This window comes from Taurulus bubalis, assembly GCF_910589615.1.
Source record: "Taurulus bubalis genome assembly, chromosome: 3".
NCBI lineage: Eukaryota > Metazoa > Chordata > Actinopteri > Perciformes > Cottidae > Taurulus > Taurulus bubalis.
The window spans coordinates 20,329,743-20,353,842 of record NC_136591.1 but is presented as its reverse complement, the minus strand read 5'-3'; the positions used below and the strand labels follow the sequence as shown (position 1 = coordinate 20,353,842).

At 42.0% G+C, this 24,100-nt stretch overlaps 2 protein-coding genes across 3 annotated transcripts in view; both read left to right on the top strand.

Moving 5' to 3' along the window:
• Positions 1 to 8,331: 8,331 nt before the first annotated feature.
• Positions 8,332 to 18,370, top strand: hmgn3 (high mobility group nucleosomal binding domain 3). 2 transcript variants are annotated; one of them, XM_079216012.1, is made up of 6 exons: positions 8,332 to 8,444; positions 12,904 to 12,954; positions 13,220 to 13,249; positions 14,813 to 14,869; positions 15,165 to 15,266; positions 17,541 to 18,370. In XM_079216012.1, the coding sequence occupies exons 1-6, from the start codon at positions 8,430 to 8,432 to the stop codon at positions 17,583 to 17,585; spliced, it is 300 nt and encodes a 99-aa protein (XP_079072138.1). In that variant the 5' UTR covers positions 8,332 to 8,429; the 3' UTR covers positions 17,586 to 18,370. The 2 variants fall into 2 exon arrangements, with proteins under 2 accessions (XP_079072138.1, XP_079072137.1); XM_079216011.1 differs by lacking the exon at positions 17,541 to 18,370 and adding an exon at positions 15,508 to 15,688.
• A 4,511-nt stretch (positions 18,371 to 22,881) lies between these two features.
• Positions 22,882 to 24,100, top strand: part of phip (PHIP subunit of CUL4-Ring ligase complex) — a gene marked incomplete at both ends in the record, with an annotated part of 34,660 nt that continues 33,441 nt past the window's right edge. Inside the window, 5 exon segments of the mRNA XM_079215954.1 lie at positions 22,882 to 22,935; positions 22,939 to 23,023; positions 23,153 to 23,211; positions 23,298 to 23,327; positions 23,485 to 23,544. Of these exon segments, the coding sequence (XP_079072080.1) occupies positions 22,882 to 22,935; positions 22,939 to 23,023; positions 23,153 to 23,211; positions 23,298 to 23,327; positions 23,485 to 23,544 (288 nt within the window).

Here is a 24,100-nt window from a genome sequence, read left to right as displayed (position 1 = left end):
TTGATATTACACAGCAGCATAAATAAGGAGCTCAGGTGGAGCAATGATGTCATTGGGCATTTTGGCAGATGAGGACAAACAACGACTGCAATGCATCTTTTAGGAGCCACGTACCCGCATATGTCTCACCTGAGAGCCCGATGGAGAGGACGAGCGTCTCCTCTGCGGAGCTAACGCAGCTACAAACATGCAGCGCGCGTGCAACAGGAAGACGAGCGCGCGCAGCGGCGACACTTCACGCGAGCGGATCGGGGTTCAGAGAAATGCACGAATTAAAAAATAATAACAAAAACATATATATATATTGCTGTCAACGAGCTTACCTTGTTATCCGATCGTGCACTGGCTCGCCTCCCGCTGCAGACTGCACACCGAGATAAACAGCCGGAAGGAAGTCCCGCCTATTAAGCTGGCTGTTTTTTTACTGTGCGTGTGTGGGCGCGCGCGCGTGTGTCGCATTTATTTACAGATAATAAACCGAGCCAGATCATTTGAAGACGAAGAAAAGAGAACGGCTGTCCGGTGTTTCCTACATGTGCATGCTGCTCTTCACGGAGAGCTGCATCTTCTCAACTGCGAACGCACCGGTACCGATGACGTAATGCAGGGACAGGGCGGAGGATCCGGTGTTATAAATAGACATATTGGTGTCATTCAGGTTACATGAAGCATTTGTGTGCTTTAAAGGTTGAACAATAATTTTAAATGCAGTGAAATATGTAAAACGTGAAGGGCTTTACGTTCAAATATGTAAAGGCAAAGAAAACATTAAATAAAATGCACTCAAAAATAATTATCCTAATTCTCCAATCTAAAAATAGTCACCTTCAAATACGTTGTTGCCCTCATTCCGCCCGGTAATGGTACAACGCTGAAAGTGCGACGCAGCAGTCGCCCTGCAACGAGCATTACCGACCACGTCCACGAGGTGGCAGTCATGTGCTGTCGAAGAGCTCCTCTCACGGTCTGTTCAGAAATAAAGATGGCATCTCCATTATTATGAGACTATTTTTGACCTACTGAGGAGCTCCTCTATGTCTGTGCAGAAATGCTCAGTGCTCCATAGCAATATTTAAAATTCGCTCTGTAAATGCTATTTTTTTTTTTTTTGCATTATGATTTTGATCACAGTGATTAATGATCGACGGTTCCGGAAGTAGCTGATAAATGGATAAATGAATACAAAGTCAAGAATGAACTTTGAAAACCAAATGTTTTTATTTATTTAATTACATTTTTGTAAATCAGAGGTTGAAGTGTGCTCTGTTATGACATTTGGTTTCATGAGTTGTATTTCTAGAGCTCAATACAGAATATAATAATATTTGCAAAATGCAGAATAATAATAATAATAATACGAGTATTCTCTAGTTTGAGTTATAACAACGTCTTCGCAAACTCTGCTTAGTCACAAAATAGCACTTTTCTGATGGCCGATCAAAAGGGCATTTATTTGAAGTAAACATTTATTAATCCAATATTGATTGAAATCAAAAGTGACACCTCAGGGCCCAAAGCGAGGACCCGACTCATTGTTTCTCTATAAGAAAATCTGTTCGCCAGCAAAAAATTTGAATTTTTCCAGGCATTTTGCCAATAATGAGTGAAATGTATGACATCACTGTAACCCACTGTAACAAACAACAAGTTTGCTTTTTTGTTCATGAGCAAGAATGATTTAGGACACCTTTTTTTTTAGCAATTTAATTTCAATGAAATAACAACAAAAAAGGAAAGCTGGAACAGCTCCTTAACTGGTATGTTTCTACTCACAAAGGTTTTTGGTTAAAGGAACAGTGTGTAACATTTCGGGGTATCTGGCAAAAATGGAATAGAATACTATATGTTTTCTTAAGTGTATTTTAACTTGAAAATAAGAAGCATTCTGTTTATGTTACCTTAGAAGGAGTGATTTATATATCTACATACAGAAAGGGTCTTCTTCACGGATCCGGCCGCCATGTTCCTACGGTAGCTCAGAATGGACAAACCAAACACTGGCTCTAGATGGGGCCTTTCGCGTTTTTACGCTTTGCTGTTGGATACCATAGTTCCTCTACACACTTGGCACAGGAAAAGTTTGGGTTGGATGAATCAGCAACCTGAGTGCAAAAAAATCCTTCCCATTGCACCTTAAGTGGGATGAGGTTTGCTCTGGTTTTTCAAGTGGGACTTCTCACTTTCCCGCCACACGTCCTAACATGTTTAGATCATACAGCAACGTGTATTTCTCTACGAGTGGCAATGTCTGGTAGTCTGTCGACCATTTTCTCGCTTTGGTCCAGACTAAAGTATCAATCACAACAAGCACTGGATGGATTGCTGTGAAACTTTGTACGGACATTCATGGTCCCCAGTTGGTGCATCAATTAATTTGTGATGATCCCATGACTTGGTGGAAATTTGGTCACATCTCCATGTAGGTATTGGTCACATCTTCATGTGGGTATTGGTCACATCCCCGCCCCCTCTGGGAGACTTGCTGCAGGTCCTCAGTCTATTACCTCCAAACGGGTACACAGATTAATGACCGATTCTTTCGCTCCACAACGACCAAACTAAACATCGGACCCATTTTTCCACAAGCAGCATATTGGAAGAGAACACACAAATCAGGAGAAAATTAACTTTATTTTTAGCTAACTCACGAGGCTCGTTCGAAATGAGCTAGTTCTGCGCAGAATCGGCGATCGGCGCGCAATGCATGCCGGCTAGATTTGTGTCCGACTTGGTCCCGACTTGCTCTGACGTCATGCACACGTGGTCAACGATACTCTCACGAGACAAAGCCGACCGTCGATTTCAGAGGCAGGCGTTGCAGTGGCTCTACCCCGACTGCTTGGCCCAGTGCATGATGGGAAACGCCTGGCTCTCGCCACATCAGAGAGCTGATTGGCTCTTAGATCTGACAGCAAACACCACGTGTTGTAGAAAATTCGTATTTTATGTGTAGTTGGAATACTTAACACTGGATTATTGACTATTAGTCTCATGTTTGATCTAAAAACATTTATTGTGTTGTTGTTAATACAAAATCGTAATTATACAACACACATCAAAACTAATAGTAATGTATTTCACAGGCAGACATCAAAAGACCAAAGGATGCAGCTACACACTCATTTTTACATAAATATATATTTATAAACACATATAATAAATCCAAACGTGATCTGTAAACTACAAGTAGACAAAAGTTCGGAACTAACAGGAAGTACTTTTTTCTGTGACTTCCTGCGTATACACAACTGACAGCTGACAACTGTCCGACTTGATTGCAGTTTTTTGTCAACGCCTCCTGCTGCGGCCGCCTGCTCTCCTCTGGATTCCAGGCGAGGCGCAGCTCTAACGAACGAGCCTATTTTCACGTTGTGACCACGCCCAGTTAGAAGACAGGAAGTGAATCTCAAAACCATTGGCGGAGTTTGTAAAGAGTCATCTTTTTTTAAAGAGACTCTCTGGTTGTGACACACTTTGGTGATCCCTTAACTTTTCCTCAAGGTCACAAATTGAATTTGCCCGATACGTTGGTCAATACCTGCAAAGCGAATGACGTTTCAGCTTAACATTTAGTGTTAATCAGACGATATTTGCATGCTAACAAGCTAAAATAAGATTGTGATGGTAAACATCATACCTGCTAAAAATCAGCATGCTAGTATTTAGCAAACAGCATTGTTGTACAACTTATCGTCCATCGGTGGCTATATATAACATTGGAGCACAGGTTTTCTAGCGTGCCTATATTCATTTTTTTTTTCATTCTTTTTTTTTTCAAGGTGAAAGCTTTATGTAATGTGTGTCCATTTATGAAGTTTCTGGAGGGGCAGGATTTTGTTGCAACCCTGTAGTCTATCGTTTTTCTTTTCTTTTGGTCCTCTCTTTTATTTCGTCTCTCACTGGTCACATTTAAGGAATGTGGGAGCATTCTATTTGTGGGGTATAATATGTATCTATCTGCATATGCATATCTGTCACCCTCTACTGTTATTCTTTGGTTCTCTGTTGAGGAACAGTCAGTAAAGCCTAACAAAAAAAGAACATGCCATTGATATCTCTATCTGAAATGCCTATATGTTATTTTTTTGTGCCTTGTTTTGTTTTGTTTTGTTTTGTTCTGTTCTGTCTTTGTGTTTGTTTGTGCATTGTGGAAAAGACAACAATAAAACAATATTTGTAAAAAAAAAAATGCGTGAAGAAAATCAAACCATCACAATTTCCAAGCTGTCATTGATCATTTAGCATGTTTTTTTTTTGTTTTTTTTGGGTGCTTAAAAACATTTGAGAACTCTCTGCCAAGGCTCTAAATGCACACGCTTTTCAAGACTCAACCTTTTAAATGGACATTATGTTACAATAGGAAATATATATATCAGAAGAAAAAAGTCAACTGATGCCCATAATAAGTGACAAATCCGTAGAAGAGCAAATGTACAAACTGAACAGGTAACGTGTGAATAAAGAAGTGTTAATACAACATTTAAACCGACATTCTGGGGACCATTTCTTTTCAGTGCGGATTCCCTTTTGTGTCGTACATGTTCCTCATTGTGTGTGCGTGTGTGTGTGTGTGTGTCCTCCATTTAGCTGACAGTGTGAATCTATGAGGGAACAGTGGCGCGGCCATCGAGCTACCTGCTCCTGTGTTCTGGGTTGACTTCTAACATGAAGGCTTTTTTTTTGTTTGGGCAGGAAAGCTCTGTCTATTGTGAGGTTTGTAGCTGTGTGAGCATGTGTGTGTGTGTGTGTGTCTATTGTGATGCTACACAAGAATGTCGAGGCTGCTATTGTAGATTTCTTTGTAGAATGTTTTGTGGCCTTCTATGTTTAAAATGATGCGCTACAGGTATACGCAAGGCTGAAGCCATTGTTTTATAGAAGAGGTTCTTATTTCCATACTGCTGGATGCACAGAATATTATTTGTAATTTATTAATTAGCCAAGCACATATATCCTGTAGTTTTAAACCTTTAGATCAAGATAATCAAAAAATAATCGCGCTCTTCAGTCTGTTGAATATATCAAGTTCAAGATTCTGTCTGTTTTTATCAGACAGAGATGTTGTGTGTGAGTTATGTGGGACAATAATAAATAAATATGAGCAGTGGGGTGCAGAAGCTTGGTAAGACCTGCACTACACAGGGTACTATTATGAGTTGGAGTGACGTGCCGGGATAGTCACTCGGCCCAGAGAGGAACTTTTTAGGACTCTGGGACCCATTTGAGCTGACCTTGGGGTCAAACAGAGGCCACCGAGCTGATCACAACTTTCTGCCACTCGCTCTGACTAAAGTCCAATCTAAACTTTTCAAATGCACGAGGGTTGTCAATTTTTTTGCCGTCTGCATGCAGTCACCCAATGTATCTGCATGTGTGTACATTTTGGACTATATCTGGCCCTTTAAGGGGTACGAGGGTTTTCACAAAACATTCTCGTAACTTTAGGGTGAATTTAAGATTGAGTGTCCCATTAGGAACAATATCCAAATGATCTCTCACTGTAACTACAGTATGCTGCCTGTTGGAACTTGGGCTTCTCTCTGTGTCCTCATCAGGGTTTTCGACTAAGCTACTGTTAGTATGCGAAAACATCTGTAAAGGATGATTTACTGTATTTTCTAGATATTCGCGGGTCTGATGTGCCGGATAAGTATCTGACCCCAATGCTGACCTTATTTTGGTGAAAAAGAGGATTGGCCACGATGTGACCGATCCAAATTGAATTTGTCTTTGTCTCTCGGTGTCACCAGATGCCCAGCGATGAGGCACCTCAGTGGGTATCGAGAGAGAACATCTTGGTATTCACACCATGCAGCAAGGGAAGCCAAAGCCAATAGTGCCTTAAATGTACATTCTTCCTAATACTTGATTTATTCCCTCAGTAAACATTGTAAACACGAGTGTGAGAGGCTGTTAGGGCTTGAACTGGTGTAAATATGAATGGGACAGCACTTTGCTGCAACATATCACGTGACTACATAACAAAATATTGTGTACAATTGTGTATTCATTTTATACTTTTTATTCACTGATTTGAACGTCTTCCTCACAAGATGAGAAGTCATTTTAAATTATATATTTTCTCATTTTTGTAAAAACGAAATGTTTGATGAATGTAATGTTGTTTTTGATGAATCTCCTTGCATTCCTCTGATTTCATGTGTTTTTATGTTCCATCTTTAATCCGTAATGTTGTAGTGTAAATGTATTTTATCAGACTGAACACCCACGTGCCTCTTTGTTTACCTTTTGTTTTTGTTTTACGTCTTCATGCTTCCATTGGGAATTGCGTGTTTAACGTCACATTGCTATGAACTGTGGGTAATTCCCTTAGGCAAAGTCAGCATTAAATGCTGACTTACGGAAAGGGATCATAAAGGGCTCCAAATGTCTGCCAGAGAGCCCTCAAGCACTCTAGGATATGACAATGGGACACACCTAAACCCTCAAGGACTTCGCGGGAGCGCGCCTCAAAGTCTGTGAGTCCGTAAGGGTGGAGATTGGGATTGGCCCAATCTCTAGTTTCAAGTCTTCTTCAATACAGCTTGGTGTTCATTTAGTAAATTATGGTCATTTAGAGTCAAACAGACCATAAAGCAGGGGATGCTTTAGGTCGGGGCTACAAGGTGATTGACAGGTTGCTACCACAGCATTGTCTGTGTTTTTTCGTCTTACAACTTTAAACCTTTCACAGAGTGTTTTCACTTTTTGTAACATTTTAATTGGCTTAACATTTTTTAATTCAGTGTCAATTCTGGTTGCAAAATAAAACCAAGATGGCGACGACCAAAAACACAAACCGATTCTTGTATCCGTTTTTTTTATTCATTTAAATGTATTAGCATTGATTTAACCCTAGAACACTAACGTCGGGTGATTTTCACCTGAGCGATTGTGGTTACGTTATTTTCATTGTGTTGCTTTTGTCTCAGTTGCGTGGGATTGTGTAGCTTCATGCTGTTCACAGACATTATTGACGTTATTGCGTGTCTTCCTGCTCCGATCCCTGTTTTTTCAACAGGCACGTGTTCCGGGTGATTGTCACCCTACGTTAGAGGGTGAAAAAATTCCGGATGGGTTTTAACATTGAAGGGAGACTTTTCCTTCACAGAACAAGGCTCACATGTCCCAGGAACGACCTGACGAAAGAACAAGTTCAAAGCTCTATTATTTATATTTTTAATCATGTTTGATTGACGATTCCCTAATTTTTCACCCGATTTTGAGCCTTTTTTCAGGGTCCCCCCCTGATACCTGTTTTTGGTTTTATGAGAAGTTCTATAGGGTAAAATAAAAGAAGAGTACTTCAACTTGCTTTGTATTTTTGTATTTTAATATATTTTGATGAGAAGTATATTTTATCAGATACATTTCTCGGGTGAAATATACCCGACGTTAGTGATGGTGCTACTATTTGTAATGTTAGTGTTCTAGGGTTAAATGCTTATGAATGCAGGTTTTAATACGCTAAATGCTCCTTGACACAATTTAAGAAAATGTGTACTCATATTATCAATTTATTTTTCACGTGAGGGACATTTGTTATGTGTACCAAACACATAATGAATTGTCATGTCCCAGCCTAAGAGCTTTGACTCTTTTTTGGTATTTCTTCTAGTTATTAGGCACTTTTTTCTGATTTTTCCGGATAATACTAGTCTGAGTGAAGATATTAACAAAAATAATGCACTGCTGTTTATGAAAATGAACAATTTAGCCTGCAACCTATATGTACACCTACTAGTCCTTATATTAAAATAAATTACCCAGCAGCCTATGCAATAATGCATTTATAGCCGTATTAAATGTATTGTTATACTATATACAATGCCCCTCATGCACTGATGCTCTATCTGTTGTGCAGAATGTGGTGCATGTGGCTCTGGTTCTTTACAGCAGTGGAAACCCCACAAGACACAAAGCCCGCCAGATGTTCTGGAGCTCCTCTGTGGCCAACATTGTGCCATTGTGCCCGTTCGTTCTGCTCCTTTGTGTTTTATTTACAGCGTTCTCTCTCGCACCTCTCATCCTACATTACCCAGATCCACCTGGAGTCGGCCCCAGCTTTCATTGGCCCGTCTCCACTTTCCCTCTCAGTCGCCGCCGTATAGTTACGTCTGCGCACACAGAGCGCGCAGCCAATCACAGAGGCCCTCTGATACCCCTCGGCCAATGAGCGCGAGCCTCTTATTTACATAAAAACGGGACGAGCCAATCAGGAGTCAGCACAGGAGAGGATTTTGACTCTTCTACCCAATGGCTGTTGGAGGTCGGCCCGGAGAGTTTTGGGGAGTGCATATAATCAACATATTATCGAAGGTGCCGAGATATTGATCCCGTATTCCGAGGTACTTCAAATTTGCCTCTTCTGGACCTTCGGGTTTGACCTCAACTCGTCTGTGCTTGGTGGAGAATAAATCACGCGTAAAATGCCGAAGAGAAAGGTAAGTGTCGTCCGTGTCATCCAGCTCACTTCACTCTAGTTCTTTTATTTATTTATTTTTTCCTTTTTTTCTCCTGCTTTTGCATTTGAGGAAAATTGCGCTACGCGATTTCTGTGGCTACGTCGAGGGCAGGTGGGGGTGATGCTAAAGTTTGAGAAAGCGCATTTCCGCCCGCAACCTTTCGGGGTTTATTTCACAAGTATGTCGCGCGCATGCGAGATATCTTATTGCAACATACATGTTTCTCTTTTTACGCTCCCAAATGTCCCCCCGCGTTCATTTCAATGGCCGTTCCTGTGGCCGTTTTATCCGCCACTTCCCTGTCCACTGCGCGCAATGCCAGCCGGACCCGCCGGATGGATGGATGCGTAAATCTCTTTGCGTGGGGATCATTCTGGATGGCGCGACGTATCGATTGTGCATAACATGTAATATAACAGTTATAAAAACAAACAAACAAACAAATCACCACCACCTCCACCTTCTCCTCCCTGGCTCACGCTGGTTATCCGCTGTTGATGAATGTCAAAGCGCACAAGCCGATGGAACGAACCCCAAATGGACATGGAGAAAAAGGGGGTAAAGAAAGAGGGGATCAGGGACAATCGCCGCGGCGTTAAAAGGGGCCGTGACATCATCCAAACAGCGTTGCTCGACGAGCTCCAGCTTTGTAACGGCGCGTACGTGGAAATGGTCTTTTCTGCCATTTAAAAACATGCCATTGTCTGCGCAGATTCGCCTGTGAGGACAGAGAATGAGGGGATGATGGGCCTCCAGGGCGGAGGGCGCGCATGCAAATGATGCGACTGACTGTCAACCTGCGGGGCTTAACCAACCTTCTTTTTGTGTCATGGTGGGGGTGGTCTCCTCACCTGCCTGCAGCCTGAATGTGTCCTGCCATGTCCATGATGTGAATGTAGGCTGACAGCATGTGTTCTTCTAGTCCACAACTATGTTTACACTCTCAGGTCTCGGCATGTGAGCAAGATGAACCCATTAAAGTGTTTATCCCCAGAGAGATAAAATATAATCACCATCAGATAGCCTAAAATAATATTGTGGCTGGGACAAATACACAGACTGCCGGAATGAAATGTGGATTCAAATTCAGGTTTAATTTAGTAAAACAACAGCTTGTTTCTAATATTTGAAGAATACAAAATTTGTTAAATACTAAATGCATTTTTTTACTATTTATCTTGTGACATTAACGATTCTGATTACATTTTATATTATGCAAAAAAATCCTCAATGTCTGAATTATATATTCTAATAGGCTACATGACCACATGTGAGTAAATCAGTGGTTGTTTTTTTTGTTCATTTTGTATGATCTCATCATGTGCACGGGACTTTGTCACTAAGTTTTATATTTGATTATGTTTTATTAATCCGTCAATTATTTTCTCGATTAATCATCATTCCAGAAATCTTTCTAAAAATTAAAAAAAAATCCCAAAGCTGAAGTTGATGTCTTCAAATTGCTTTTTTAAACCAGCTGTCCAAAACCCACATTTTCAATTTACTATCATAAAAGACTAAGAACTCCTGCAGATATTCACAGCATTTCTGGGTAATTTCGCCCAATTTATGAATTATCAAAATAGTTGCACATCCTTTTTGTTGACAGTCACCACCCCCATTTTACCTGGTACATGTTAATTACATCAGTGTGATTTCTGTTCATGAAGTAAGGTGTTTATCAATAGATGTCAGTTTGTAACCTTTTGACCTTTTCGCTCTCACTGCTCAAGGAGCTGCATTATTGGGCTTTATAGCTCCTGCTGGCTCCCTGTGTTACTGTATTACTAAACAGTTGGTGAATCTCATGATTTAAGAATTCAAATTTATTGACGATGACAGATGAAAACAACCAGAAAACTAAATTCACACACAGAATTCTTAACTTTAGAGTCACAGGCGGTGCACACACTTTACCCTCTGAGACCTGATAGTACTGTTGTCAAGAGGCTGGTGTTTCAATCAACTAGTCCACCGAAGGTGTCCACTATAGCGACAATGTTATGCTAGCTTGTGGTCAAAGAATGCAACAAAATAATACATAAATTGGCGATGCAAAAATGAAATGGCCTGTTTTCAAAGGGATCGTTTTCTGTCCCAAAACAAGCATTTTTGCATGTCTTATCAATATTTTTTTCCAGTTTTTGAAACTTGACGTCACTGTGCATAACGGTGTCCTCTGTGACCATCACAGCCTCATGAGACTGTACAACCATAACGAGATGATGTGCATGTATATTGACAATAAGGGGTTTCTGAGCAGCTACCCCCAAACCAACCAAATGTAGAAATCTCCAAATGTCAAAAGTTGACTCCAAATCCCAGCAAGACTTTTTCGGTGGTACTTCTCGAGGTCTTGGTGTCTTAATGTGGGATTTTAAACTTCTTTTCATTTTTTATTTCATACGAAATCGCGCCGCGACAAAGGGGGCGTGGCTTATCACCGTCGCTTCTCTCCGTGAAAGGAGCTTTCATTTTCGCTATTGACCATGGAATAAATAACCATTATTTCTGCGTTATACTTGTTGTGGAAGTCCCAAACATGTCGGAACATCAAACGCCCTCGTGTTTGGGTTCATAACATCATCCGTAGCCGCACACAGCTCAGTGAATTTCACCGACTCCTCCAGGGCCCTGTTTCTCGTACCTGGCTTACTGAGTTAGCGGGCTAATTGTCAGGATAAGATGACGCAGGTCAGGCTTTCTCGGTTTCTCGAAGCAAGCTTAGATAAATCACCATAGCAACCCAGACAAAAATGTAAACCTGCTCCCGGGCAGGCTTACTGAAATTCACTGGATAAACTGACCACTCCCACGGACAAAAAAGGCAGCTCACTTCCTCATTGATAAAGGAGCGATATTAGTTATATTAGTTTTATAGAGAGAGAGTTCTTCCAGATCGCCAGGATCCATCCTTTACATTATCATGACTTCCTGTACGCGGCGATATAGATTTTGCCGGCAAGAAATAATTTATTTACGAGAGATTCTCGAGCCGCGGACATTGATCACTACAGGCGCAGCTGATCGCCCGTCTCAGACACAGACTATCAGCCGCGCTGTTCTTAAGTTTATTTAGCTCTTAAGAAACGTATGGATGTGTTGAAAGCACTCATAATTATATGACAGTGTTATTAGTACACCATACATATCATTATTGTAGAACATGATTAAGGTGATCGTGATGAGAATACAGAGAATCAGACACAATTTATTTTCACTGCTTCAATTGATTGAATTTTTGATTATGAATAATACATACATACTGATCCGCCCATACACATATTCAAACTCCTAGTTATATGATAATCTACACATACATTTATATACATATAGTACATGATTCATATGTGCATACAGTACATATATCCTCATAAGTATATATTTATTCGTAAATATAATCTGATTGATCTGGGTTATGAACCACTTCAAATTTGCCGATACATTTTCCCAACACTGACGCATTTAACTTGTCTAATATATTTGCGACGCTTATGTCTCGCAGCGGGGGCGATGTTAAAGTTGCGTTCACGGCAACAATGTTGCAAAAACGTTGGAATATTCGCAACGCGTTTGCTGTGAATGACTACGGTATTGACTTCCTCATATGCCTTCATGATCATCTCCTGCTTCTCAGCAGAGGAATAAAAAGAGGTTCCTTTGAGTTTATTTGCCATTGTACCAGGTACGAGAAACAGGGCCCAGGAACTGCATCTGGCTTATCTCCGTAAAACGGATACCGCTTCCGCCATCCACTATGGAAATAACCACTAGTTCTGCTTTATACTTAAATTCCACATACGTCGGAACATCAAACTCCATCGTGTCTGGGTTCATAATATTATCCGTAGTCCCACAACAGCGGCTGAATGACGGCCGCTACCAGCGCTACTTCAGCAGCAGTTTGATTCAGCAACTGCAGGACGGCGGTGATGACGGGTGGAGCTTCTCAACTCTGATTCTCAACGCTGATTGGCTGACGCAACTATGACTCACACGTTTTTTTTGCCAGAATAGGGATATTTAAACTTGCGCGAATTCACACTGCGTCCTTCGCGCTGCATCCTTCGCGCTATTCACAGCGCCTCAAACGCGTCTATCGCGCCGCCCGGCGAAAATTTCGCGTCTTCGCAACCTATCGCGTCTGTGCATTAACTTTGCATGTAATCTAATCGCTTGAATAATTTGCGCCGCGTTTGGTGTGAACACAGCATAAGCCCTCATAAACCCCCACAATTTATTTGAGTAATGAATTCATTCAGATTTTTGACTATAGACCACACTATTGACACAGACTGCTGAGCTGCAACTCAAATTAATCGTCAGGTTCCCATCTTTCAGATTATGTACACCACTTCTATGTGGCTTGTACTGTTGACCTACTAAACCCCAAATTGGACTACGTGGTTCTCTATTAACCATGTTGCGTTTCCTTCAGTCTCCAGAGGGCCCCGAGGGCAAGGAGACCTCCAAAGTCACAAAGCAAGAGGTAAATGTTGATTAACGTGTGTGTTCGTGTGCAGTGTGTGGGCGTGCATTTGCGTGTTGTGTATTTTTTTGTGCTGTGAGTGTGTGTGTGTGTGCGAGTGAGAGAATAGACACATGACAGGTTAATGATTAGGACACTTGTAGAAGTCACCAAGCACTGAAGATCCGCCTGCAAAGGTACAACTGATATCTGTCTCTCTCTGTCGCTGTCTCTCTCTCTCTCTCTTTCTCTCTGTCTCTCTCTCATTGATCCCTTGCTCCGGTAGACCCCCAGAAGGTCAGAGAGATTGTCAGCGGTAAGTGTTGTTCCCTTCCTGTCCTCACCTCTCTCCTTCCTCACCCCGCCTCCCGCCTCAGTCTTGTGGGATAGAAGGTGTCATAGCACCAAGGGTCAGAACAAAGTCCTCACCCAGGTTTATGGTTTCGATCGATTTTACAAAATTCCATAAACGTGCTCCCTGAGGATTGCGTCTGGCTTGGTGCGCCCGTCTTTTCTCTGTTGTCCTCGTCTGCTCTCGGTCTGGACTGTTGGCGTTTGGGCTGCATGACTCAATGCTAACGCCATGGGTTCAGATCCCCCACCAAAGTTGACTGGGCTGTAATCAAAAGGACTCTTGGAAAAAGTTCAATTTGGGTTTAAAATTCTCAAATTGTTCCCCAAATCTTAGTATGGATAGTAACTAAAATATTATTATAGTAACTAAAATATTATTATCCAGAAAATGAAGGATAGTATATTATATGTGATCATGCAGCTCTGCCAAACAAGTTCATGTGTTGTTGTTTTTTTCTATCTGTGTTGTACTTTGCATGTTGAACCCATCTGTATTGAGTCTTTGCATGTGCACTTTGAAGCCAGAGTTTGACATTTTGGGAAATATGCTTATTCTGCAGATAGCACCTAGTTAGCTTAGCATTACAGACTGGAAACAGTGTAGGAGGAGGCCACTAGTTATATCTCATTATATCTCTTGTTTAGGGATCTGTGCAAAGTGTCAAAACGGACAAATTGCTGGTTTATGGGGGACTATTTCTTGTCAGCTGGATTCAGCTTTCATGCTAAACTAAGCTAACCATCTCTCTGCAGACATGAGAGTGTAAGAAGATGAAAAGTGTATTTCCCATATGATCAAACTTCTCCTTTCAGCTTTTGACTATTAAAACATGCAAACTGTGATTATTTGTATTTTTTTGTATGTTACCTGATATGATATTTTCATGTCTTTGAACACCTTCAGCGTTCAGCTTATTTAATAAAATAAACTAGCATGTTGTATACAGGCTGCTATCTGCACTGCATAACAAAAATGTAGCCTTTCTCGTGTTTTTCCACTTTGCAATATCGTAGGGTATCTCCAAAATGTAATTGTAAATGTTGAGCGGCGCTTCCCCGGCGTCATAAGTATTCATGTCTCTCGTGTCAGTGATTTCTAAAGAAAAACTGAGATATTCTGAGAAAGAATCACATGATTGAATTGAGTCACAGCAGTGTTATTGTAGCTCGTGGCTTCAGGGGAACGTGGTCCGCGCTCGACGGCCTTGAAAAGCTCTGCAGAAAACTTTCTCACACCGAGTGGCCAGAATTTGAACTTTGAGTTGAGGCAGATGTTTAAAATACTCAGAAATGTGGTACAAGTACTTTACTACTGCTGTGAATACTACCAGGGAGACGGAGCCAGCACACCCTCTGTGTTCTGCGTTAGTCCTCATAAATTCTCTAAAGCAACAGGGTTTTACACAGTGTATACTATTAACATTAATAGTAACGTTAATAATATAGATAATAGATGGATAATATTCTTCCAATAACTACGCATTGTTCAGTTGGTCATCCTCACTGACTTCTGCTCAATTTGCAGAAACCTGTTGCTGCTCCGCCCAAGCCTGAGACCAAGCCCAAGAAGGCCATCGTCAAGGTACACACACACTCACACACTCACGCATGCACGTGAACATACTGTGCAGCAATTTCCAGGGCTCATGGTTTCACCCCCTCCAAAGAACAAATCCAGGATTTATTGGTCTTTATTTTATCTATGGCAAAAAGTATAAATTGTTAAAATATATTCTGATCATCTTTGAGGTCATACAAGGATGATGATATACAGTATGAACCCTCTTGTGTTTTTCTTCTTCTTCTTCTTCTTCTTCTTCTTCTTCTTCTTCTTCTTCTTCTTCTTCTTCTTCTTCTTTATCATTCCTCCCGTGCAGAAGGTGGCAGACGATAAGGTGGCGGCGAAAGCAAAGAAAAGCGGCCCTAAGGGTAAGAAGGACGACGGCCCCGCCCACAACGGAGAGACCAAGACCAATGAGGTATGAGGAGGGAAAATTGGAAATTAAAATCTGTCACAAACAGACGTGAAAATAACTATTTCCTTTATTTGTCAATTTGTGTAAAAACACGACATACACACCGATAATCCTCTACCACACAACCTCCCTGCTTCCAATCACTAATGCACATCTCTTAACACACACACACATACACACGCACACACACATACACACACACACACACACACACACACACACACACACACACACACACACACAGATCTACGTGTCTCGTCCGTCTGTCAGTGTCTCCTCCATCAGAAGCTCGGCTCCCTCCTTGATGTCAGTGAGAGGGCAGAGCGAGACGGTCAGAGTTAAGGGTACGCTCCAGTGCTTTTAACCCGACTCCAGAGTGTGTGTTTGACCACTAACATTACGTATTGAAAAAAGTTGCATGTCATTCGAGCAAAAACATTTACGACAACAGTGTGCTGTGGAGTGCTGTGGCGTGTTTCGAGAGAGAGAGTGACGAGGCGATGGAGTGATATCACCGTGTGCAGTGAAGTGGGCCAAAGGCAGTTTTTTTTCTTCTACCCATGAGCCGGAAAGGTTTGTGACATGTGAAATGTGATTGGCTGTTCGTAGACGTCCGGCTCCACCGGCGATCAGTTCAGAAGAGAGAAAGGGATGATTCCTGCCGCTACTAGAGGAGTTACGTGTTTCAGTGAGTAGCTTTCCAGAGCAATAAAGTACACAATATATATATATATATATACAATGATACTACAATAATACACATAAGTTGATGACGAAACATTCATTTGGCCTATCAGCTTGAAGCCAGAATGATCATCACATTATGGTGAGTGGTCACGTTTTTGTGAATAAAATTAGTTTGTGCCGCTCACAACGTAAAAAACAACTATATTTGAAACCTTCAGCAGCAGAAACAAGGTTCCAGTTACTTTTTATAATTCGCAGATCTCAAAAAAAGGAACTACTTTCTACCGGAGAAATAGTCCCGACGGCTGTGAAAGAGCGTTAAAACCGAAACTATCCTCCTCAATAAGTGGACTACAGTCCACGTTCTAGATTTGGAAAGGCTGACGCAATCCTGATGAGTCCATTGCTTCTTGGAACGCGGCCCAGTTTATCAAGTGGAGAAAAGACGCTGCAGCTGTTCTGTAAATACCACATCTGTACGACTCCTCCTCTGAGGACAATGCACATTCTGAATCATACCTGAAGGAATAGATCAATGTGCTCTGTTGCCAAGAGTTAAATGAGAAGAGACCGCTCTCATGCCCAGGCCGATCCCCCAGGAAGAGCCGGGGTTTGAAGCCAAACTGATTGGCTAAACCGTGGGGTTGGTCACAACTTCCGGGTTCGTCGTGTGATGTCATTGACCCCAAAAAAAACTTTCCCCCCCGTAAATCAATTTATCGCCGAGTAAAAATATATATTCCGTGCTGCCCGAGACAGAGCGACAGGGAGGCAGGGTTAAAGGAGACGCTAACGTGCTAGCTCTATGAGCCCGTAGATGCGGTAGATTGACGAAAAGGCAGACAGTCGAGGGAATTTGGTTTGGGCTTCACGCGCCATTGAGCAGCTTTTCATGGGGTTTAACGGGATTCCGCCTCCATCGCTGTGTCCCGTTGTCCTTATACATCCGATCTGATTGGACAAGAGTGTTAAGCAGAGCGTTAAGCAGGGTGCTTAAGCAGCGTCAAGCTGCACCAGTGCAGACAAGGCAGGAGGAACAGACAAGACAGGAGCTGGTCAATGAGAAAATAAGCTAATAGGGAAAAATATTTATAATACATGTAGTGTATTTGTGAAAAACAATTAAATTATAAAATAGCTACAACTTTGTGATTCTGTTTAGGCCAGCAGAGAAGGCTTAGCAGGCCCTGACGGCCCACCACCGTGTAATGGTCAGAAATCTCCTAATACAAATAGACAAATTAGTACAATTAACCCCTAAATATGTGTCTATGAATGTTTTCTGTCCACTAATCTATGTCGAGAAAGAAGACATGTTATGTAAGCAAAATAGCCCAAAATTGCGAAGTGAATGAAAAACGATGTTTGCTGGGACGTCTCTGGTAGGTCGATTTTTTTCTTTTTAAACAACAGACCTGTTCCCAGTCTTTGTGCTAAGCTATGCAGACCACCTCCTGGCTCACCTTTCCAAAAAAACTACAACCAGCCAAGCAAAAGTGGTTGTTCACCTTTTAGGCCTCTTTCATAAACCACCTGTGGCGAGAATGAGGGGTGAAATTTGTCGCTAATTTCTCTCTTCTCTCCTTCCAGGTAACTGAGGCGGCAGAGAAGGCGGCGGAGGAGGAGAAGGCGTAAAGACCCGGGGTGCGTCCACCTAGACTCGTCCCCCACCACCCCTTCTGACACCGTGGCAGCGAAGCCTCTTTTTTTACTGACGATTTTTGTACCATGCCAAATTTTTTTTAGACATGTGATAGTAGAGACGGACAACCAGCAGCCCCATCCCATACGTTCACGCTCCCCCTCGCCCACAGTATGATTTTGTTCTTTTTTTTTGCTCTATCCTCCTCCCTCCCTCCCTCCATTCTGTATCTTGGAAACACAGAAAGACGGAATGAAGTGTTTTTATTGGGCGGCTGCAGATGTTCTTCATCTTGCCTGAAGGAGATCGCAAATACGACTGTTATGATCTTTAAACCAGCTCGGACGATATTTGTCTCTACAAAGGATCATTCCATTCATTGGCACTCTTGATCCAGAACTACAATAAACCAGGTTCATAGTCGCCATTAGAGAACATCTGCAGCTTTTTTTCTTCTTTTAAAAGATCTTCGTTTTTAGAATCACCGCCTCTGTGTTTCACATAGCTCCTTTTGTATGTGTGTGCTGGAGTGAATGTGTTTGTGGGTCCCAGTATTTGACTGTATTCGACCCCCCCACCCCCCCGCACACACACACACATACTTTTGTTTTTCCTTTTTCTCCCCTCCTGACCGCCTTGTCCTGCAGCAGAGTGACACAGCAATAATGAGTGGTGCTTCTGTTCTAGATGCCACTATTGGCTTTGGACCCTCTGGGCTTCTCTTGAGTTTCATCCTGTTGGGAGAATATTTTGAAAATAAAATAAAAAGTTGATGTCACATGATGGATTTTTGGTGTGTTTTTTTTCTCCTCTCTTATTGGTGTATAAAAGTACTGCGTGCAGAATTATAATTATTTTGCATTACATTTTTATTTGGACAGCGATGCCACCGGTTTCTGCCACTATTTTTCACCTATGCGGTTATTTCCTTTTGGCAACAGGTGTAGTATGTGTTCAGCTATGTGTCAGAGAGCTCCTTTTCACTGTGTTCATGTTCAGAATGAGATTTTAAACCAACACAAAGCCTGTATATCTTTGTGTGTGTGTGTGTGTGTGTGTGTGTGTGTGTGTGTGTGTGTGTGTGTGTGTGTGTGTGTGTGTGTGTGTGTGTGTGGTGTGTGGTGTGTGTGTGTGTGTGTGAGTTCGCCAGGGGCACGTGGCTGTGTTAAATACAACTGCTGTGTCAGGAAGTGAAAGGTCAGCATTTGCCGAGAGAGTGATGAGGCCGTGCGCTCTCTTCATTTCGGAACAAACTGTCACTCACTCTCACGGACCAATGATGTGGACCATTTTTTTATTGGAGTGAGGAAGTCTGAATGCCACGGATACTGGAGAAGACAATTTAAAACAAATAAAAACGTTCAGAAGCTCCGGGTCAACAATATGATGCTTAATAGAACGTACTGCAGCAGTAGGAATGTGTTGTAACTGCTGAATATGTACAAATGTCATTTTGACTGGTTTGTTTCCACTCGGATGATCTGACCTTTTGACCCCAACCTGCTGAATCCAGAGGGAAGCTGGACAGGAAAAAAGAAGAAGCGCGAAGACCCTCAACGAACATGAACACGTGACAATTAAACGTTTAGACCACACAAATATCCATTAGAAAATGTTTTCCATTAGAAAAAAAAGGTTTCTTGCACGGATCATAGAAGCTATAACTCACAATGCAAAGAGGCACGTGAACAGATCTTCCTGGATTAATGCATTTGTTGCCGTTCTAAATCATTCACACGGGGGAATGTGACGTTCACATCACACGCCGGGGCAAAAAACTTCCGGAAGCAATTTGGTAAAAGGATGCGGACGAGAATAATTAAGATCACATGGTTTCAAAATGGAAAAAATGCACTTGTTGTTGTGGAAGTCATAGAACCCCGATGTCCATCACAAGAGATTATTTACGGCAACGCATCACATTTCTCCTCCACTGTTCGTCACCTTTGACTCCTCTGTGCCCCCCTTGTGCAATAATTCCTGCTGCAGAATGAGGTTGCCTCCTTGTGGCCACATCGGCCGGCACAACTACAACACTGCGGGGGTCAGAGAAGGGGGACCCGACGGAATCAAACCAAGGCCTTACTATCCGGTACAGAGTTAGTTTTATTTGCCCACAAGTGCTGAGCAAAGCCAACAAAACTATGGCGTTCACTATGCAACACAGTGTTGTAGTCTAGACAACCTGAACCCAGACCACGTCATGACCGAGACCAGACTGTGCAAGACTTACAAATTCAAGGCCAAGAACCAGTGAGAGTCCCACACACTTCAGATAAAATGTAGAACGTGCAAACCAGAGGCAGTCCTTAAAGTCATTTGAGCCCTCCGAGGCAAATTTGTATTTGTGATTTTGGGCTTTACAAAATAAACTGAATTGAACTAGATCGAAACCTACAAAAAGTCCCTCTCAAGTACTACACAGCACTGCCATGTTTATAATATGTATATGTTACAAATACATGTATCTATTAACGCCTTGTTAAGAAAACTGACTTAACTGATTCTATTTAAGTACTTATAATTATTATTTTCAGTAAATCACAAGAGGCCGAGATTTAGTCAGTCATCTGTCCAAGTTTTCACAAACCCGTCTGTTCCCTGTTGTCTCTGCCGGGTTTTTAAGTTAGAAACACTCATTATAAATAGGAGAGTGGTTGCTATACAAGTGTATATATATACATAGACTTTTATTAATAACGTCATCGGATCACACAAAACACATTCAGTGATGAATTGCTAGGAACTCATTATTTAGGCAGATTACACCATATAAGCACCTGCACATTACACACAGGGTTTATTATACTGGAATAATATAATAATAGGGATGTAAATGTGTGAACAAATATTTACAGGTTTGTCAGTGTTATTTTTTTAACATTTTAAGCCACGTTAAGCACCAGGGCATTTTTTAGGATTTAGCTCGAAATAGCATACCCAAATAAAAAGGGTGTATCTCTGCAACCACAAGGGCTATTTGAATAATTTTGGTGTTATAATAAAGGCAACCCTTGTGAGCTTTTGGTCAGATGTGTAAATATTAGTATATATGTTGCTGGCTAAGAGTAAATAAAGATTGAAACACAGAACAAATAGAAGTTCCAGGTCCGCCTATAGAAAAAAGCACTTTCAGGATGATTATCTCCTTGAAATGATGCTTCACTAAGCCCTGAGGCTCTCCCAAATCATAGCACAATATGTGAACAGTCTCTCTGCACTGTTTTCACTTGAAAAAGTGAAGCAGACCAAAGTCAGATTGGGTAAAGTACAGAGAGAATTCAGGCGAGGTTTCCAAAATTTGCATTTCGGCACATTTGCGCATCTGTGACGTTTTAATTTTTTCATGTAGCAAACCTTATATTTCACTTTCATATGACTTATGGTGTTAAATAAACTTGTATCAGTGTGGATTTACTGGGGGAAATGCATTTTTTCAACAAAAAAAAATAAAGTTTCAAAATGTGCTGACTCAGCGATTTATGTTGCTGTGTTCTTTGGTTCGTATCTCGGTGATGCTTTGCAGCAGAGGGATTTGTTGAATAGATTTGGAATCTGTGTGGAGTTGTCTTGCTTTTTGCTATTTGTCTTTTTCTGATAGCACCAAGCTACGGGCTGCTAGTTCCGGAAACATGCAGAGTGGGCTGACTCGTGACAAAATTATAACTATTTTATTTTAATAATTATTTTAGTTGGTGTTTGAGTTGTGTTGAAATGGCTGACTAATTATTGTAGCCCAGGTTCCCTTGTTTAATTTGATGTGCAGCATCAATATATTTGTTCATGATTATTGTAATGTTTTACACAGTTTAATTAAAATTTTAAAAAAGGACCTATATAGGTCCATGCGGGGCTTATTAAACACAGTCTCTGGTTTCCCTTTGGTGTGTAAATATTTCTGGCTAGATTTAAGGTTGTGAGCTCCCTGGATTGCTGTAACAAAACATAACGTTGACCTGACTATAGGGAGGTGATTTGTTGTTTGCAGTTGATAAAGTCTTTTCAACAGAATACAGAATACAGAAAGACTGTGGTATAATTATAGAAGAGTGGTCGTAAACGCTGTGTGCTTTCATTGATGTCTTACAACAAATAACAGAAAGAGTACAAAGTTCAAAAGGTCAGGAAGAGACTGAGAGTTTGTGTTCTTTTTTTGGGGGCCAACTGCTGCAAAACCCACATATATATATATATATATATATATATATATATATATATATATATATATATATATATATATAATAAATATATAAAACACGGCCTTTACATAAATAATAGCTTATTATTTGATCTAGGAAACAAGTGTTGTTCTCTTTCACAACTTTCTAGTGAACCAGAGGAAGTGTGCTGTGTGATGCATTTCCTTGATAATATTCCTTGATTATCTATCTTGCGTGAATGTCTCAGTGGCATTAACATTTCTGTAACTCATGAGGTTTCATTTATTAAGCTGCATTCCTCTTCTTTTTCTTCTTCAACCCTTCCCCCATTTTACTGCCTGGCTGTATTTGTTAGAGAAATGGACGACTTCCCCACCAAACGGCTCGCAGAGAGAGAGAGGGAGAGGGAGAGGGAGAGAGAGTGGGTGTGTTAGCCAGACAGACATCTTGTTACACAACAACGACAGAGTAATCACAAGCGAAGCCGACAACAACACAAAACACACACTGAATAAGACAGCTAGGTGTATTATTTAATAAAAACCGAGCTGAAATGGTCATGTCGGCTGTAAATCCCCTTCAAACACGGCCGCCATGTTCTACATCCGCAGCTACAAATACATAGCGAAAATAGGACAGGACTTGCGTTGTGTTAATCCGCCACACATTCTAAACTACAGATGTATAGGCCTGTAATTACACAAAAAAAGAAGTGATAAATGTTGTTTAGCTACAAGGCAACGGCCATTCTGCAGCAATGTGTCCTCTCCTACAGCAGGCTGCCATTTCTACCTCCCCTCTACATGCGCGGAGACGAGACACACCACATGTATACCTCCGCGCAAGGGCTTGCGCTGAGGGGGGGGGGGGGGGGGGGGGTTCAAACAAACATGCCTCCACAAGCGACCAACCGCCGCCGAAATTCACACCCCTAACCGGATAATCAGCGCCGGAATATCCAGGCTGCTGTCGTTTTTTATTTTGCTTGAGAAACACGGTTTTTTTCCGTGGGAGGTTGAGTAAAGGGGGGTAAAAGAAAAAAAAAAGAAACGGCGCACACCAGCGCACTAATTGTCTGCTTCGCGGAGGGTTACACGACGCAGCCGGGACTCTGTGCGAGCGGAGCTGAATGGAGGCAGCCTCTTCCTGGTGGATAAACAGTGACAGCTACAGGGCAGCCACTTAGACCCGCCACACAGGCTCTGCCGCTGCCCTGGCAAACAACACCAAAATGGCTTCAGACAGTACACTCATCGCGCAGTTGACTTCTGGTGAGTAAAGGAGATCGGGAAAAATATGTCATGGTTGTTGTAACAATCCCCCACCTCCTCCTCCCCCCCACCTCTTCGGTGCCCTCTTCTAACGCAGCTCCTCTTCTCTCCCCCCTCCAACCGCACCAGAACTCTACTTCCTAATAGCCCGATTTCTAGAAGCCGGACCGTGTCAGAAAGCAGCCGAGGTTGGTGTTTTTACCTTTTCGGATGATTCGCAATGTGTCCGAAATTGTCACGGGGTGTAATATTTCTATTTTTATCCCGATTTCAGACCCTGATAAGGGAGGTGGAGGAGAAGGAGGTAAGCGAGTCAGCGAAGGAGAGATGCTTCTGTCCGCACTGCACTTCTGTGATGTCGCTTTTCTTTTTTTAAATATCTGATTTATCATTTACTGTTTAAACACTCTCCGCATTTTTGACTCGCTTGATCACAGTCGACACTTATTTTTCCACCTCAGCTGCTCCCCATAAGGCTGGACTGGACCGGGCAGGAGCACCCCGGGACCTACCAGGATTTGGTAAGGCAGCTCTATAACTGAGGGAAAAGTTTGTAGAGGGCGAAATAAAAATTGAATTTCCCGCAATTTAAAAAAAAATCAGGTGGTAAAGAAATAATCCCCCCCATCCCCCCTCCAATTTGTTTTTTGGAGGGGTGGTGCACCAAGGGCTTCGGGGGTCCCAGCCTGCTGTGGGAGTTTAGTGCTATGCATGTCAGAAAAGGGTTTTAATAGTTGATGAAGGGGGTGTGTGTGTGTGTGTGTGTGTGAGTGTGAGTGTGTGTGTGTGTGTGTGAGAGAGAAATGTTGATACGTCATGAGTGTTGTGGTGTAGGAGCGCCAGGATCCGGAGGAGGGACTCCCTGCGCCACGAGCCGGAGTGGAGATGGAGGCTCTAGTCCTGCAAGAACCCATAATCTCTGTGCATGTTAGTGGGGTGGGGTAGGGGGGGAGGGAGTGCAGAGAGTTAGGAAACGGGAGAATATAAACAGTGTATTCAGGAAGAACAAGAAAAAAGCCTGGAGGATGAGGCGTGGAGTAATTTGGAGAGCAGTTCGCGCGTGTTGTGTGTGTGTGT

Excerpts from the sequence above, each read along its gene's own strand:
- hmgn3 (XM_079216011.1), top strand. Across the intron at positions 12,955-13,219 it reads CCAAAGTCACAAAGCAAGAG|ACCCCCAGAAGGTCAGAGAG; the intron begins GTAAATGTTGAT and ends TTGCTCCGGTAG. Across the intron at positions 14,870-15,164 it reads CCAAGAAGGCCATCGTCAAG|AAGGTGGCAGACGATAAGGT; the intron begins GTACACACACAC and ends CCTCCCGTGCAG.